Source organism: Eurypyga helias, unplaced genomic scaffold (genome assembly GCF_000690775.1).
Source record: "Eurypyga helias isolate BGI_N326 unplaced genomic scaffold, ASM69077v1 scaffold32376, whole genome shotgun sequence".
NCBI lineage: Eukaryota > Metazoa > Chordata > Aves > Eurypygiformes > Eurypygidae > Eurypyga > Eurypyga helias.
In genome coordinates this window covers 23-18,284 of record NW_010257912.1, presented here as the reverse complement: position 1 = coordinate 18,284, position 18,262 = coordinate 23, and the positions used below count along the sequence as shown (strand labels likewise).

At 40.4% G+C, this 18,262-nt stretch overlaps 1 protein-coding gene across 1 annotated transcript in view; it reads left to right on the top strand.

Annotated features, from left to right (window-relative positions):
- CEP192 (centrosomal protein 192kDa) overlaps positions 1-18,045 on the top strand; it is a gene marked incomplete at its 3' end in the record, with an annotated part of 38,958 nt that extends 20,913 nt beyond the window's left edge. Inside the window, exons 16-26 of the mRNA XM_010154194.1 lie at positions 47-218; positions 3,747-4,647; positions 7,279-7,427; positions 10,412-10,642; positions 12,134-12,259; positions 13,177-13,320; positions 13,517-13,580; positions 14,230-14,369; positions 14,532-14,624; positions 15,654-15,769; positions 17,869-18,045. Of these exons, the coding sequence (XP_010152496.1) occupies positions 47-218; positions 3,747-4,647; positions 7,279-7,427; positions 10,412-10,642; positions 12,134-12,259; positions 13,177-13,320; positions 13,517-13,580; positions 14,230-14,369; positions 14,532-14,624; positions 15,654-15,769; positions 17,869-18,045 (2,313 nt within the window). The remainder of the gene's footprint in view (positions 1-46; positions 219-3,746; positions 4,648-7,278; positions 7,428-10,411; positions 10,643-12,133; positions 12,260-13,176; positions 13,321-13,516; positions 13,581-14,229; positions 14,370-14,531; positions 14,625-15,653; positions 15,770-17,868) is intronic.
- Positions 18,046-18,262: the final 217 nt, after the last annotated feature.

The window sequence follows — 18,262 nt, the reverse complement described above, 5'->3', positions numbered from 1 at the left end:
TTAGAAATATGTTCTAATACTGACTTACTTTGAATCTGTTTTTCAGGTCTGAAGCTGAATTTACTTGCACGTCCCGTTGTCAGGGATCCTCTCGCAAAGAGAGTGTACTACCTCAGTCAGTTTACTCAAGTCCTAGCATGAGCAGGTTGACATATGTCTCTGGGTCTGACAGTACCCTTAAGAACACAGCTGTGATGCATGATCCGGAGACATACTGGGTAAGAAAATCTTGAACTGTAAATACGTGTTAACCAAACAACACGTCTCCCTCAGCCCCAAACCAAATCTGTAAATTATCAGAATAATTCTAAATCAGAAAAACCTTAAGGGTTTTGGAAAGAGCTTAGGATGTGCTGTACTTAAGGAAAAGGTGTTCTGCTTCTCCCTCACTCTCGAGTTAAAGAAATTTTAATTCTGAAATAGATTGTGTTAAATGCACTAACTCATGAATGTGAACATAATAAAACATTCAAAGAGCTACCAACTTTTGAAAAAAGGTAGAGTTGGTGTGTCTTTCCCCTTTGTTCCCTTCCCCCCCCAATTGCTTGTTAAATCATTCTGCTCTTGGAATGCAGTGCAGTATTCCAGTAGTAGTTTATAGGATCTGTATTTGTTTTCATCATCACCCCTGAGGCTTCCTTTCTGCTCAGCCTCAGTGTATGGAGAATTTTTTTCCTGGTTTTGGCACCTTTTTTTTTTTTTCTGGACAAATGGTTATAAATATGCACCTTACCTTTACCTTTTTTTCAGGACTGAAAATGTAATTTTCTACCTGTCAGTCATTCTGACTGTTCTTACTGCTTTAGCAAGGAATGTCCTCCGGGAGTGAAACTTCTGTTCAGACTTGCAATCTTAACGCTGATTAGGATAATTGGCTCTTGTTTGGTTGATTTGGCCTGGTGAGCCATCTTGCCTCAGGCAGCTGCCCTGTTCTTTTTAAAGGATTGTAGCTTGCAGCTTACTTTCTACAACAATACAACAAATGTTGGCCTTTCCCCTTCTTTCCATGCCTTTCCCTGCCTCCCAAGCTGAACAATTCCTTTACACTCTTCATCCTTTTGTGTAGCTCTCTTCTACCTTAGAACTCTGACACAGGAGCACCTGTCCTGAGCTGATGTGTGATTGCTTTAATACCACGCTGTCTAGTTTTGGTTTTGAAACTCTTAAAAATTATTTTGAAACTCCATTTTTGAAAATGGAATCTGTGATCTGGATGGACTTCAAGAAGAAATTAACCTTTGTAATACATCTAAAGAACCCCTTAATTTTTTAGGTTGGCAGGGGAAATACTTGGAGTCCCATCCACTGTATTGTGAAGACTGGCAAGTGTGATGCCAGCTGTGGGAGGGTGGTTCTCTCATGGTCAGTCCTCCTTCCCCGATTAGTGCCAGCGCTGTTGTTAGTAGCCATGAACAGCGCGAGAGCGTGTAATCACCGCTGCTTTTGACCGTTAACCCAGTAGTGGATTCCTCAAAACGTATCTGTGTGTATGCACATTTACAGGTCATGCTTCTTTTTCTCTTGGCTTGATTTCTAAGTATCAAAATTCCAAGGCTCTCAGGGTAAGGTCTGCTCATTCCACCTACACCATGCCTACCTGCCGAAATGGAATGTCGTTGGTGAATTTCTTTGTCTAAGTGCACAAAGAAAGTGTTTGTACCAGTGCATTTTCATGCATCTTCAACTAATCCTCTTTGATTAATGATTTGGTTCAGGATCACTCATCTTAATTTTTCTCTTAAAGAACTGGCAAGTATGTCTTCAGTAGTATGGTGTTTTCTTTTTTTCTCAAAAAATCGTACAAGGAAGCTGGGGGGGACTTTTTACAAGGGGCTGTAGTTGACAGGACAAGGGGTAACGGGTTTAAATTGAAAGTGGGGAGGTTTAGATTAGGTATCAGGAAAAAATTCTTCATGGAGAGGGTGGTGAGGCACTGGTACAGGTTGCCCAGAGAAGCTGTGGATGCCCCATCCCTGGAAGTGTTCAAGGCCAGGCTGGATGAGGCTTTGAGCAACCTGGTCTAGTGGAAGGTGTCCCTGCCCATGGCAGAGGGATTGGAACTAGATGATATTCAAGGTCCCTTCCAACCCAAACAATTCTGTGATTCTATGATTCTGCCTGCTATGATGTTACTGTAACTTACTGCTTCTAGGTCCCTAGCTTTTACTAGGAACCCTAAGTACAGGTTCAATACCTGACTACGTCAACTTTTTGTTAGTGGACTTGGTATGCTTGGAATTGTTAGAATACTTGCGGATTCCCATTTCTTGTCAGAAGAAACTTAAACATTAGAAAGAACCTTTGGTTTTGAGAAAGTCATGAAGAATATATAGAGAAATAGTCTATACCGCACTTGGATGCTGCTAGTTAGGACTGATTTTGTCAGAAACAGTGTGGCAAGCAGAACTGAGAAAGTGATTTACTCCCTGTACTGAGCACTGGTGAGGCTGCGTCTTGAGCACTGTGTTCAGTTTTGGGTCCCTCACTACAAGAAGGACACAGATGCTGGAGCGTGTCCAGAGAAGGGTGACAAAGCTGGGGAAGGGTCTGGACAACAAGTCTTATGAGGAGCGGCTGAGGGAGCTGGGGGTGTTTAGCCTGGGAGAGGCTGAGGGGGGACCTGCTCGTTTTAGGAGGTTCCAGAGAGGTGGGGGTTGGTCTCTTCTCCCAAGTGACAAGTGACAGGACAAGAGGAAATGGTCTCAAGTTCAGAGGAGGGGGAGGTTTAGATTGAATATTAAGAAAAATAACTGGAAGGGTTGTCAGTGGAACAGGCTGCCCGGGGAAGTGGTGGAGTCACCAACCCTGAAGGTATTTAAGAGAAGTGTGGATGTGGTGCTTAGGGACGGGGTTTAGTGGTGAACTTGGCAGTGCTGGGTTAATGGTTGGACTTGATCTTAAAGGTCTTTTGCAGCCTACATGATTGTGTGGTTCATGCATTTTTAAACATGAAAATCTTTGCAGTATTGGATCCAAACATGATAAATAAAATATACTGCAGGTTTCTGTTTCTTTGGAATAATGATGTCTATGAACCTGTCAGTGAGTTTAGGGATTTGCTCCATTAGGTTTGTTTCATAGTACAGTTACTTTCCCACAAGATGATTTTATTGAATTGTAGAAAGTCAAACAGTTTTGGCTCTGTGGAAGCTCTAATCTTGTCCCCTCCACACACACGAAATTGCTTACTTACACCCCTATGGCAGGATGGAGGAGGTAATTGGAGGGGCGAAAGGTTGGGTTGACGTAAAGGCAGTTTAGTAAGTGAAGGGGGAGATTCTCTCTCTGGTCAGTTGGGGTCAGCTGTTCTGACCATGTCCCATCCCTACCTCCTGCCCACCCCCAGCCTACTTTCTGTAGTGGCAGAGAGAGAAATGTAGAAGGCCTTGATACTGTGCAAGTACTACTCAGCAATAGCTAAATCACTGGTGTTATCAACATTGTTTCTATCATAAATCTAAAACCACAGCACCGTAGGGGCTACTATGAAGAAATAACTCCAGCCCAGCCAGACCCAGCATACTTATCTAGAATGTGACTTCAAACAGCAAACAGGTTGAAGTTCCAGGTTTTCTTTTTCAAGGTGAGGAGCCACAGATGTTACAAAAACCAAATTTCAGTCTAAGACTCAACAAAGTTCATTTATTTATATTGGATGGCAATACCAGTGTTAAGGTCTGTCTTGTTTTTGTACCCTATTTGCTTTTCTGAAGTTCCTAATACTGCGTATTATATTTGTTTACTAGAGTGAAAATGCTGGTGAACTGAGCACAACAATAATTCGAGCCAGTCCAACTCCTTCTCAGGAACATGCACATGAAAATCTAGATGACCAGTCATGTCAAAGAACTAGAAAAGAAGCACTGCATAGTACTGACCAGAAATCAGAAGAAAACGAACTTGCTGGTCTTGAAAGAAAGCTTGATGATGTATTGGGTCAAGAGCTGTCCAAGGACGGTTTTCTGAAGGATGAAAAGCAGCTTGCATCCATTTCTTCAAATGTAGCAGCAAATCAGAAGGAGCTAGACCATGTTAAACCAGCTTTACCAAGTGAATTCTGCGACTTCCAGCCACTTTCTGTTAACACTGATGCACAAGATGTGTGGCAGGATCAAACAAGTAAAGCACAGGGGCAAGGATTACCATCCTTGAATGTATTGCCGCTATATCCTGGATTAAGCACTTACGTGCCATTCAGTCAAAACTCATCTGGTGAACAGTGCGTTCCTATTTCAAGCTTTAAATCCCATGTCACTACCTCTGAGAGTCAAGCAATTCCTTCTTCTGTTCCGACGTTGCTTACAGGACATTCTCTTGCAGCAACTGCGTTTGCACAGCAGCATCTGGGAAATAAACCGTCTACTGGAAATACAGTTTTGTCTCAGTTTCATAGCTGCAGCTCTGCAGGTTTTGGTCTTCCACCAGGGTTTTCTTGTTCAGGTATCCCAGCAGGACATGTTGAGAATCCACTTGTGATAGGAATTCCTTTAGGTCCAAATATTGGTCCGAGCTCTTTGGGTGCAGCTTCACTTGGTAATCCACACTCTGCTTCCTGGAACAAGAATATCTTAAATATAAAATCATGTATTGGACAACCTCTTGGAGCTGGTAGAAATGAGTGGGAGTTGCTGAAGTCACCTGGTGTTGGTAAGTGTGTTTAAAATACAGCTGTAGACAAGAAGGGAGATAATGGTGATGCTAATATTACAGTAAATAAAACTGAGATGACTACTGAGTGGAACCCCAATTTTTCTTTATGCAGGCTTTTTTGTTTTAAAAAAGCCACTAACTACTTTTCCTTGTTTAACGTTGTTCTCTGAAATTAATGTCTATTCTTATAGTCCTCTTAATGGTCTTAAAAGAAGTTGTTCATAATCCAGAAGAATTTCAGTATTCTTCAACATTCAGTGGTTTTGTGTTTGTTTGTAAAGGATCTAGAACTGTCTTTCACAGGAGTAAGAGAAATCCTAGCTGTAGTTCGTGCTAGGCGAGACAGGTCATGCTCTAGAAATTCAGTTGTGTTTTATCTGGAAAGTAGATCACATTGCTGTCTCCAGCCTGAATTGATACAGTCAGTCAGGTAAGCCAAAAAATCCAAGGAGGATAGTGGAGGGCTTCAGATGTTTTCTGGTTATGAAGGGGAAAGACAAGACACCAAGTTCCTTCTGTACTTGCTGCTGTTTCTCTGTATCTTGACTAAGCAGTGCAAATTAGTGTTGCATTTCTGGGCTGAGGTCACTTGCATGAGGTTCAACAAGGCCAAGTGCCGGGTCCTGCCTTTAGGTCACAACGACCCCAGGCAGCGCTACAGGCTTGGGGACGAGTGACTGGGAAGCTGTCAGGCAGAAAAGGACCTGGGGGGGTTGGGCGGCAGCCAGCTGAATGTGAGCCAGCAGTGTGCCCAGGGGGCCAAGGAGGCCGATGGCATCCCGACCTGTGTCAGGAACAGTGTGGTCAGCAGGAGTAGGGAAGTGATTGTGCCCCTGTACTGGGCACTGGTGAGGCTGCACCTTGAATCGTGTGTTCAGTTTTGGGCCCCTCACTACAAGAAGGACACAGAGATGCTGGAGCATGTCCAGGCAGCACTGGTGAGGCCGCACCTTGAGTACTGTGTTCAGTTCTGGACCCCTCACTGCAAGAAGGACATAGAGATGCTGGAGCATGTCCAGAGAAGGGTGACAAAGCTGGGGAAGGGTCTGAAGAACAAGTTTTAGGAGGAGCAGCTGAGGGAGCTGGGGGTCTTTAGCCTGGGGGAGGCTGAGGGGAGACCTGATAGGTCTCTACAGCTACCTGAAAGGAGGCTGTAGGGAATTTGGTGGTGGCCTATTCTCTCAGGTAACTGGTGATAAGACAAGAGAAAATGGCCTCAAGTTGTGACAGGGAAGGTTTAGATTAGATATTAGGAAAAACTTCAGGTAGTGGGACAGGCTGCCCAGGGAAGTGGTGGAGTCACCATCCCTGGAAGTGTTCAGGAAACATGTAGACATGGCACTTGAGGACATGGTTTAGTGGGTATGGTAGTGTTGGGTTGGTGGTTGGACTAGATGATCTGATAGGTCTTTTCCAACCTTAGTGACTCAGTGTGGTTTTAAAGACTTCTTTTAACCTATCATTTCTTTAGTGTTGTTCTTTTGCTATGCTTATTTCTTGACTAATTCTTTCTGATGAAATAACAAGCTAGCAAGGTTGAAAGTTTGAATTTGTGACAGTTCATAGGTTATTTTCTGTTTATTGATTTTTGTAAATCATTGATCTTGTTAGTGGGTTTTAAAATAGTAAAATGTGAACAATATTACACTTCACATGTGTTCAATATATAACAAGTTTTTGTACATGTTTTTGAACTCTGAATATCTATGAAGTATAAACTAGATATTTGCAAATGAGGTTTTGAACTTAATTACCAGTTATGCTAGTCTTAGTTTATATTTTCACCTTCATACTTGTGCTGAGTTTTCTTTTTTGGAGGGGAATAAGAGTGTGTGGCTTTAATTACTTGAGCAACAAGTTTTCCAATAAAACTACTCTGAGTGATTATGTGTGTCTTTAACTGAGAAGTCAAATTTTTCATTTGACATAAGCACCCATTAGTGGGCTTCTGGATGTAATGAAGATTCATCCTTGGCATGCCAAAGAACTCTTATCTCCATTTGAGTTTTGAGTTGTAATTATAGCATTGCAATTCCTCTGTTAATCTGAATATTTTAGAAGTAAGGACTTCCTGGAAGTAAAACATTTAAAGGAGAATTTCTTTTTGGTTCGGTGATAACTTTTGATGACTTCTACAGCAAAAATCTGCTTTTGGAATAGACAGTGTTTATTATAGCAAAAAAATGCCTGAGTGCCTTTTTAGGTAACAGTTATACTCTGGTAAAAAACGAGATTTTGGTCAGTGTAAATGTCCTGAAGATGTTGAAGTACTGATGCTCATGTTTTCTGAGTAGTACTGATTAAATTCTGAAGAGTGTTTTGTCTGAGGTGTGTGTATATGAATACACTTTGTGGTGTAGTGTCTGCATAGGATGTGCTGTTTCCCTAAGTGTTTTTTTGTTCCTTACAGTAGAACTTCAAGTAAGATGCAAATTACGAACAATTGATTGAAATTCTGACTATCAGGCTTGTGGAAAACATTTTTTCTGAAAACTGTAGGAGTCGAGCGTTTCCTTGCTGTAACAAAGCACTGGTCAAATGAGGTTATAAACTTGACAGAGTGGCAACCTGAGTGCCCAGTTGCATCTGAGTACTTGGAACTAACAGGAGCGTATTTTCCTTCCAAAGGACATGTAAAAGTACCAGAAGAATTGAAGTTCCCTAATGCCTGTTGCGTGGGAATTGCGTCACAGACTGTTCTCAGCATCTTTAACCCAACTGAACGGTGGTTACAGGTCAACGTTGGAATACTCAGCGTTTCCGTTAATGGGGAGAAGGTAAGAAATTTTTTAGCAAAGCTATGGGAATAATGCTGCAGTCTTGCCAGATGTCATACGTAAAAATAGAGCCCTCTGTACACATTTGTGATAGTTTCCCATTTCACAGCTAATAGGCACAAAAGCAGTGCCACCCTCTTTGAGCCAGGCCATCTGACCCATCCCGAGTAAGCGTAGAGAAGCAAGTGGCACAAGAGGAGATTGACTTGCAGAGGTGTTTTGCATGCATATGGCGTGGCAGGTTTGAATTTCCTGCTTATTCGTTACACCTATGTATGCATGAAAGTCAGCCCTAACAAAGAAAGTGTTCATGCAGAGGACTCAGTGCTAAAACATTTTGTGCACTTTGCTCCCATTTTTCTTGAAATGGGGATAAGTGTGACAGAGAGTGAGAAGTATTTGGAGCAGGCTTCAAGCTGGATGGGTTGTTCTGCGGGTTCTATATAGCTTGTAGGCCACAGATGGGGCACCTTTACTTGAATTCTGTTAAATTCTGTCTACTTCTGTCATAGTTCCAGAGGTGAAAGATCTCAAGTACATGAGAATGAGTTAGATTAAAGGTCCATCAGTGTAATTTCATTTCCTTTACTGATGAGTACTTTGAGTAGAGAAGACTGTAACAGCAGCACAAGCATAGTATATTCTGAGCTTCTGGTAGTTTGATGTTTGAGAACTTTGGAGCTAGATGTTGGTTTTGTTCTTACTAGTTTTTGGCAGACCGCTCTTTAACTAGATAATGTTTTGAAACTGTGTATTGTTGTCCACAGTTCTGTTCAGTTGTGGATTTTATGCACTACTGGTTTTTTCCTTTTTTTTTAAGATCTAGTTCTTGCTGGTTTTGTTTGATGGCCCTTATTACTGGGAAATAATGGACTTTGTATATATTGCTGCCTATAAGTCTTAAATAATTATCGTATCCCTCCTTAGGTATATTTTTCCAGCAGATATACCACATGTCTTTTCAGGAATATGACTTCTGTTTTTCCTTTTTTTCTCTGAATATTTTTTTAAAAAAACACCAAACCACAATTCTGTGTTTGTGTATATACATGGGCATATGGGAGTTAAGATTTATTAAATATTTTTCTAATCACTCAGTATCATGGGACTCCCATACAGCTCTTCAAATCTGAGATTCTGTTGCATCAGGAGGGTTTGGTTTTTTTCCTGCAAAATCTATGAGTACGTTCAGAACAGAAACTTTAAAGCATCTGCACTAGGATTTGCTGGTGACTTCCATCCACTGACCTTTGCATTTGTTGCAAAGTGAGTGGTTTAGGCTGCCTAAAAGATCACAGTCATGGATGCTGGAGGGGAAAGCGATTTTAATGCGAATTTCTGAAAATACGACTGAACAGAATTCTATGGCAAGGTCCACTCTGTTACTTATTCAGCATGGAGAAAGTATACAAAAGGGAAATCCAGTTAGTGTTGGGTTAGAATGTTTTACACGTAGATTGGGGGAAATGATTTACACGGGGTCAGGGAAGTTGAGTCAGAATCAGGTTGGTGTGGTTTACGGAGGTCTTAAAGAGAGAAGGTAAAGGAGGTGCTCCCACTGCGTCACAAGGTTCAGAGTAAGATCCCTGTGGTTTCTAAACTCCTCCTCAGGGAGGAGTCTAGGTGAGGCTTAGTCCGCTCTTATTCCCAAACTTTTCCAATGGTTTGTTGAAGGGATTAGGTGTAGATATCAGGGTGTGGTGATTTTGTTGTGTATAATTTGGGAATAGCAGCAATTTGAGGTAGAATAGCAGTAATTTAAGGTTCATTAACATTATTAAGATAAATCACAAGATTAAGTTAGGTAAAAATCATCAATTAATCAATGTTACTTAATTAAAGACCTGACAAAGTTATTAAAATGAAATTGCATGCACACACTGATGTAGAGATAGAGATACATATATACACAAAAGTATATACCTGTTAAAATTTCCCCTTGAGTTCAGTAAGAGACGCCTTTTCATCTCTCAGTGGGCAAGGGTTGAGCCTCAGGGAGAGGGGTATCGGCCCAGGTCCTGTTGTCACTCATTGACAGCCCTCTAGTTTCATCAACATGAGAGTGTGTGAGCTCTGAGAGGTGCCCCACTCAGAGGGGGATGCTGGGCACAGCCCAGTGCTGTCCAGGAGAGCTCGAAGGGCCTCACTTGGGACCACTGTTTGTAGGGTCACGGGGTGATTGACTCTAGGTATCAGTAACTTTCTACCCTGGCCACGACCTGGGTTGGTAATTACTGGAGTGCCGGTAATTGCTGGTGCTGACTCGCCCAAGTTTCGATGTGTTTCAGAGTTATTAGTTGTTCTGTTCTTATTGCCCGCCATGGACAGGTGGTCGAATTCCTGTTATGCACCGTGATCAGGTGACCAAATTCCCAGTACAGTTAGTGCTGTTCCCCACCTGAGCAGCGCAGGAACGTTTGGTGCGGTTGATGGACGCTTTGCTGCCACACTCGCTGCACAGTGGCCAAGCTTGACAGGGATTTCTTAGGCGGTAGAGCAGTCCAGGAGCTAGGGGGGAGATGCACCGCCACACCTTTACTCTTCCACCGTACCCCTCTCTCCCATCCTTGATGGCAGAAACCACCAAGTAGAATTGGCTTTGTTCACATATTTTGCTGCTGTTCTGTCTCTGAAATCAGGGATTTAATTATGAATTCACTTTCAAATATAATAAATACTATAATCCCAGCGTTAATCTTTTACTGGATCTGGGAGAGAATCCCCATCAACTTGCAGGCTGGCTCATCTAACTCTTTAAATGAAAAGAAAATGTCTGCAGTTGAGTGAGAAAGGAAGTGGGAGATGAATATGAAGATTCTATGATTTGCAGAATCAAGATGGAATAATTAATTTTGGGCAAAAACATATGCAGAGTGTCTTTGTAGAGCAGTAGTGCCAGATACTGTCCTATTTTGAAAGAAGCTGTCCTCTGGCAAGAGGAAAATGTTGAAAATGTTGAAAATGACAGTGATTTTGTTTTTCAGATGGATCCTGTGAAATACCAGTGTCTGGTTTTCAAGAACAAAACCATCGTAGGAGCCTACTCTACCAATGATCTGCAAATACTATTCTTACCTTGCCATTCGGGCATCTTTCAGTGTATTCTCAATGTTTCATCTTGGCCAGTTTCTGCAGATGCCGAGACAATCGTTCAGGCAGAAGCTTTGGCAAGTAGGGTAGTTCTGACAGCAGTCGCTGAAAATCCCATTTTGGAAGTAAGTACATGCTTATTGGTGGGTTTATTTTTTTGGGTTAGAGTTTTAATAGCTCAGTGACACCGGAAAAGAATAGGAAGGTAAGGTCTCTTACATTGTAAGGTCTCGAAGGAGGATGAGATTTGTATTTGGAGTGGGCTGGGAATGTAGGAGAATGTTTGAGAAACTTATGTAAGTATCTAGAACATTTCAATTGTGGAAAAACACCTAGCTGGAATGAACAATTATTATGCACCTGTCTGAAATGAGTAAATTGAAAGGTATTGCTTTTTCGTTATTAAAAGCAAGGATGAGACCGTAAACATCTAAAGCTTTTGAATTACCTGCTGTGCTGGATACCATCAGGCATTAAAATGTAACAGCGTTTATTTCCAATTCTATGACTTGCTTTATTTTTTACAGCAAATAGGATTTTTCTTGGTTTCTTGTTACTTTCAGCTTATTTATAGAGAATATTTTCTTATTTTGGATGAATTAAAAATTAGTCAACATACAAAATGCTTCGTCTTGTGTTGTATCATGAAGAGCAATCAGGTGGGAGACAGGATGACATTAAGACTTAAATCCGGTTTTATGTAGTCCTAAATTTAAGAGTATGGATAGGCAGAAATGAGCTCCATGGTACTTTTGGTGGTGACTGAACAAATGATGTGATAGTCCGTGACATTGCTCATAGAAATAAAATTTTCAGTCACTAACTGCAACTAACATTTTTTTACATTTTAAGGTGGTCTGTTAATGTGCTTTGGGCTAAGTCTGTATTTTAAAATAATGATATTCTAGTTTGCTTTGTGTGGTGTTTTTTTTTATTTGTTTGAATATACATGGATGTAGTTTTTAATGCTTCTTCCATAGATTTTAATTTAATTTTAAATAAATTTTTTATGCATTTTGACAAAATCCATTATTTTCCATGTTCTTCATGGTACAGTTCTTTCAAACTGATTCATATTTAAACTGAACCCTATGCTGTATCTTGTTATGTTCCTGAGTTTGGGAAAAATGTACCAAATAGAAGTTGTATTTTGCAGCAGATCATGACAATTAAGTGTTCTTATGTGAACAAAAAATTAATTACTACTTAAATAGTTAAAATGTCATCTTAGCAAGTTAAAAGTTAAGAAAAAACTAAAACTGATGTTTCTTACTTGCTAGCAAAAATCATAGTTTAATTTTATTTTTATTTTAAATTAGCCAAACCAATTTGGTTGTGTACTGGTTTTTGGTGGATAAATCATGTGCTAAGATGGGCTTAATTGACTGAGGTGAAGTGACTGGGAGATGTCCAAAGGCGTTATATCCATTTAGCTATCGAAGGAAATATATTTCTTGGGCTCCTCCTACCAGGGGCAGGAGGTGTGTATTGTATGTGGGTGTAGCATTAAGAGGATGGAATAGGTGAATAACATCCTTATTTTCCTGGTATTTTTGTATGATAGTATGTTTTGGAGGTTTTCCTTCCTTATAAGTTCTGCTTTGCCTTAAAACCAGGTGGAAACAGGAAAAAGAGGTTATCTGGATTTTGGTGACTTGACTTCTGGCAGTTGGAAGGCTCTTCCACTAAAACTTATCAACAAAACCCATGCTTTCGTGCCAATTAGGCTTATTATTAATGCTGTAAGTACAGTAAACTTTGTGGATGTAAAAGTTAACTGCTTGTGATATTGGACTGTAATACCAAAACGCTTTGTTGTATGTAAGAAACACACCCTGGACACTACACGTAAGATTCCCAAGAAAAAAAAAATAGTGGGTTTTTTTTTTTTTAGGGTGGTAATCTGAGTCAGCTGTAATGGTAGCAACAAAAATGCTTCTGGGATAGGTGTGGGGTTTTGTCTAATAGTTTGTTTTTTGTTAATTTTGGTGTAGTTTTTTTGTTTGCAGCCCAGTCATGGGCTGCTGCCTCTGTGCTGCCTGATTTGAGAGCACGGGGCAGCAGACAGCAAAAGGACTGTGTTGCCTAATCCTTCCCTCTGAGAAGATGGAGACATACGCTGCTGTTCCAGTGGAACATCTGGCTTTGTAGCAAGTTTAACGTATTCTCTCTTCCTCTGCAGGAGTAGGACTCTTCACTCTGTCCAACCTTGTCTCCCACTAGACAGTAACAGCCTGTCTTATAGGCTGCAGTGTACTTATCTGCATCCCTGTGCAATGCAGATTTCGTATTTTTGGCTAGACTGGCTGCTGGTTTGTGCTGTGGATAGAGCTGCTCTCTTCCCTTATTTGGGGGGATGAGAAAGGACTGGTCTTTTGTTAAGATTGGATCAGGTCCTCTTGGTGACTAGTGACGTTTGGTCTTGTACAGCCAAACTTCTCGAAGACTTAAACTAACCAGTTCCAGCTCGTCTACAGCAGAGGGTTTTCTGACTATTTTTAGAGGGTATGCTGAACTATCACACACTAACTGAAATTACAGGCTTGTTTTTTCCAAACTACTTGATTCATTCAGAACTTTGCTTGTATTTCTCAGCTTTGTCAGTATTATTGTTAGTGATGAGAAGAGATTTAATGCTTTTAACACTTTTCTTTGACAGAATGCAGTAGCTTGGCGTTGCTTCACTTTTTCCAAGGAGCCAGTTAATCCTTGTAATGAACAGTCGCTTCCGATGGATGCAGCTTCTCAGATAGCAGCTCCATCTGTTGTAAATCATGTGATACATGCAAGCTGTGATGGGCAGGTGAGTAGTTTGTAGCTGACTGATTCTTCCAGTTCCATGCTGTCTGAAATGATGCTTCTCAATATCTGATTGACAGTAATGCTTTTTGGGGATTCTGCTTATTTGAGCAGTAGAGTTTTGTTGCTAGCTCTTTTTTTTTTTTTTCTCAGTAATTCTTTCCCCTCCCCAAAGATAAGTTAACCAATTTCTTTTTCAGGATCCTGAAGCTTTAACAGTTTGGGTTCTGTTCCATGCACCTAAGAAACAAATTTCTTGTTCAGGTATAGCAATTTGATTTTTCATTTCAACTGAAACACATTTTATTTTTGTTGTATGCATGTGTTTGACTTGCAGGAACAGGCTGCAAATTTGAAATGAAACATTCCATCTTTGCTTTGTCCTAATATTTTGGGTACTCCATTCAGTTTTAGTAACTGAAGGAGGTGGAATGCGTCTGTGTCTTAAATAAATCTAAAAGATTAACAGGGGTGTTTATACTTCAGTATCAAGCTGTACAGAGTGGTTACCTGCTGCAAGATGTGTGGAATTCGCTTTACTCCTTTTGCTGAGGGAATTAAATCATCACTGGTAGCAAAATAGATAAGAAGTTTGAAGAAACCTCTGAGTTCTTCTGTCTTCCTAAACAGGAAATAGTACATTTATCAGCTAGTTTGAGTAGTATGTTTAGATTGGTTTTTTTTTTGTTTTACGAACATTTTCAGCCACATTTGCCAGAAAGGTTAAAATCCTGTGAGACTTCATTTAAAAGGAAAAAAGTGTTGCCAGGATAATGGGGAGAGCTGCTGTTAATATCCCCACGCACTGATATGTTAAGATTGGACAGTAGCCGAAGTGAGCCATTCATCCATGGGAATGGCCTTTGCTGTGAGCAGACTTGCTTGCTTTTGTTACTCATGGAATTGTTCCTAGATTCCTTGGGTCCAGCGGATGAATTCTTGGCAAGAGTTGACCTGGAAGTGGATAGTCCAGGACCTAGCAGTGTAATTAAAAGTATACCTCTCCGAGCAAGAGCTGGAACAGCAAGGATACACGCTCCAAAGGACTTACAGGTTTGCATGTATTTATAAAGTGTGTTTTAATAGTAGTTTGCCCCTCCTAGCCTATTTCTTTTGCAATGTTTGTGTTTATTATTTATAAATATGTAAAAAATATGAGTGTATATATATATGCATCCATTCATACACAAATGCATACCTCTTTACATTTTCCAGACAATATATCTGTCTACTAACGTGGGTTCAAAAGCCAAACAGCAGCTGCCATTGAAAAATGCTGGAAACATTGGTGTATATTTGAAGGTGAAGGTAGGTTGGCTTCTCCATCTTGAAATCATGAGTTTTGTGCCTTCATTTTATTGGAATTAGAGCAGAGTCTTGGGATCCTAGCTCAACTAGGTGGTTTTACAGAAGGGTTACAAGTGTACAGAGAGAATGAAACACAGCAAAGAGATTAGCTAACGTTATTGGGAAAAGCCTATGGGAGTTTTGTTGCTCAGCTTCAGTTATATTTGTTTTAACAAACATACTTCTGTGGTTTTTAACAAATAGATTTTAACAAGTGGATAATGCATATGTGAAAGTAATGAATCCTGTGCTGTGCAGCAGATGTTAATTAGCTAGTGGAGTAAAGAAAAGAGGAATATTAGCAGTGGGAAACATCTCTTTTCTACCAAAGCTGTATTAGTTTTCAGTGAACATCTTGCCAACTCAAGTATGAAGCGAGTTCTTATCAGATATGTGATCTCTTTAATTTTCTGGAGAATCCATGGAAAGTATGGTCCCAGGCTGAAAGGAAACTAGACACGTCTGAAACGCGCATTTCCAAAGTCAACAGAAGGAGTAGTCAGTCCCCTTTTACATTAAAGAATAAAAAAGCGGGTTTCAACCCCATCATTACTTGGAGCAGAGGCTATGGAAATAGGATGCGTGACTAGTGTCACAAATACCACATTAACATGATGATCCTGGATGCTAATTGGTACCAGTAATGGTTGGTACCACCGTTGAGACTAGTGAGGGCACTTCACTAATAGTGTACCACTGCCGTGTTGTACTTGCTGTTAAATTCTTTCTATCTCTTTGTGGCCCCTTCGGTGTTCTGTACACAGTTGGTGCCTTCAGATGCCTCTTTTAGAGCTATTTGTATTACAGTGTCCAACTTTTTAGGAGAGTTGAAGTAGTGCAGGCTTATAGGAAAGTTCTGAAGGTGCCAGGTGCATTTGAATTGTCGCAACTGATGTATAACAGATGCACAACCAAATTGTATTTTATGCTGCAGCAGTGTTTATTCTCTTAAAACAAGTAACCAACCCTTTTCCCCTTGTCCACCTTCAGACATCAAGTCAGGACAGCTGCTTTGCTGTTGAACCTGAGGATCTTTTCCTTCTTCCTGGAGAAGAACGAGAAGTGACTGTTCTGTTTTTTCCAAAAAACAGAACGACTACAGAAAGGTAACATAACTGATTTTATGCTGCCTGTTTTAAACAGAGCTACTTTTGACCTTAAATTCATTAACAAATTGAAAGTTTTACTTACAAGGGAAACTTTGACTTCAGCTGGTTTTGTGAGAGCCCTCACTCATTACGAAGTAGATTTTTTGGTAGGCTTCACCTGTTCCATAGATTCCTTGCCTCTTCTACTGTATGTAGCTTAATTGAGTAGCTGATACTTCCCATCACAGATCAACAGATGTCCTGAGACTTGTTTAGTGTGAATAAATTAAGTCCCTGAAGCCCTTTATAAGGTACTTCTTTCTGAAATACAGCACAGCTTTAGCATACTTATCTTCGGCAGCCCCTTCAGTACTTCCCTCTTCTTCACTCCACTGAGACAGTGGAAATATTATTTCTGTTTTACATATGAAAAAACTTAAGTACAGATCCAGGATCAAAAAAATTCATTGATGTTGGCTGCCATAACCAAATTAAAGTTAGGCTGTAAATCCTGTACACCACCAATGTACATGTTCTGATTGCAGATGTGAGCACCTGTGTGTGTCCACGTTAGCACCCATCTAACTTCATTCAGTGCAACAGACTTGATTGGTTCAAGTGACTGTTGTGGTGTCATGGCAGGTTTTTGGCAATGCAGGCCTCTGACTCATTTCACCAAGAGCAGGTTTTCCTCTGGTTACATGTTTTCCAGTTTCTGCTCTAATAGAGCAAGAACGGACAAAGGAATCTGCCCAAAATATGTTGAGCTTCACTGTCTAGCTTAACTGGGCCTACCCCATGCCTTAAATTAAACAAAGAGAAGCTCTTTGCTAATGGCAGAGTGCTACTAATGTATAGGCACACCAAGTGATTATTCTTCCCTTTCCTTTGGCATTATGCATAACTGCTTTGCTTTACAGGCTCAGAGTACTCAGTAGGGTTGGAAAATTTGCAGTCTGCTTGCAAATGGTGCCAAAATAGTAAATTGACTAAAGCAGTAACCAGAGTTAACGTTTCCTACTGATGGGGCAGGGCTTGTAGGAGTTCAGTGACAGCTACAGTTCATGAGTTTCATTCCTGGCTGTAAGTGAGTCTGTGCTGTAGTAAGTCCTTCAGCCTGTTCTTTAAAAGCTTGATTTCCTTCTTGCCCTCTGCCTCTTTTCCTATTTTTTTCTGTTTTGTTTTTCTGATGGTTTTTGCTCTTCTTCCATGAAAAACTTTCATGGAAGATACTTTCAGTCTCCACTTCCTTCACTATATACTTTAGCTTTTTGTTTTATTTCTCTGTTGGCTTCTGTCACCCTTAATTAGACAGCATTTTTTTTCTTGTTTCCTCTTCTGTGTGTGTGGCTTTTTAGTGTGTCCAGTTTCTTCTGTGTTTTCTTTGCCACTTAGGCCCAGCTTTCCTGTTCAGTGTCAGCCCATTTCTTTCTTTTTTTTTATTACTCATGACGCTCTCATTCATCTGTTTCTCTGCTCTGCCTGAAGGAGGCAGGAGTCATCTGCACTGTGCTTGCGTCCTACAAGGTAGAGACTGTATCATGAAAAGACAGCTGTACGTGGCTGGTTCCCTGTCTGTGGGCCCAGTGTTTCTATCTCACAGCAATCCCAGGAAATGAAGAAAAATCTTGAGTGTGTTGCTTAGAATGCTAACAGGACATAGAGTTTAATTTTGACACTCCTGGGTATCTCACACTAGTAAAACTTCAGTGAAGTTTCCCAGATATTTCAAAAGGCATCTCTCATGTAAGTAGAAACAGCCAGACTGTTTCTTTCTGAAATTAGTCTGTCAAAATAATGAGAAGTCGGCATGGGCTAAAAATAATTTGTCTGGCTTGTAGTCTTCAAAACACTTAGGTGAACCATTTACAGATGAAATACTTCAGAAGTTTGCTTGAAATACATGTGGCGTGCCTATTTGCAAACCAAAGGACTTAAACTTTGCTATGCCTAAAGCTGCCCTTTGTCATAAAATTAGAAAAAAAAAAAAGTGTTTGTATTTTCCTCTTAAGGTAATTTTAAAAGGTCTATCTATAATTTTTTTTCAGTTATGTTTTGTTTTTCTTGTGTAATCTCCTTCTATGGTGGGATTTAAACTTATTATTTTATTTTTACAGTGCTTTGAAAATCCTTGTGCTGCCATCAGGGCCTCAGTATGAAGTTCTGATAAGAGGTGAGGTGGAATCTGAGGAAAACAGACCTGTGTCTACAGCTGCTCGCTGCTCAGACATCCCACCTATTCTCTCCAACAAGCAGTTCATTGCCTGGGGAGGAGTAACACTTGGAACATCAGTGTATGTATAAGCTGGGCAGCTGCTCATACAGAATATCGTGTGACGTATTTTGTATTGCACTTATTTGAAGTCAAACTCCCTTACTGTCCCTAGTCACATCAATAATCCACAGGTGACAGAATGAGCTGCTTTGTGACTCGAGTGAGAGAAGCAGTGTATTACAATTATTTTCTTGTGCAAGATATTTTTGGAAACAAACCGTGATCTAGTTTTCTAT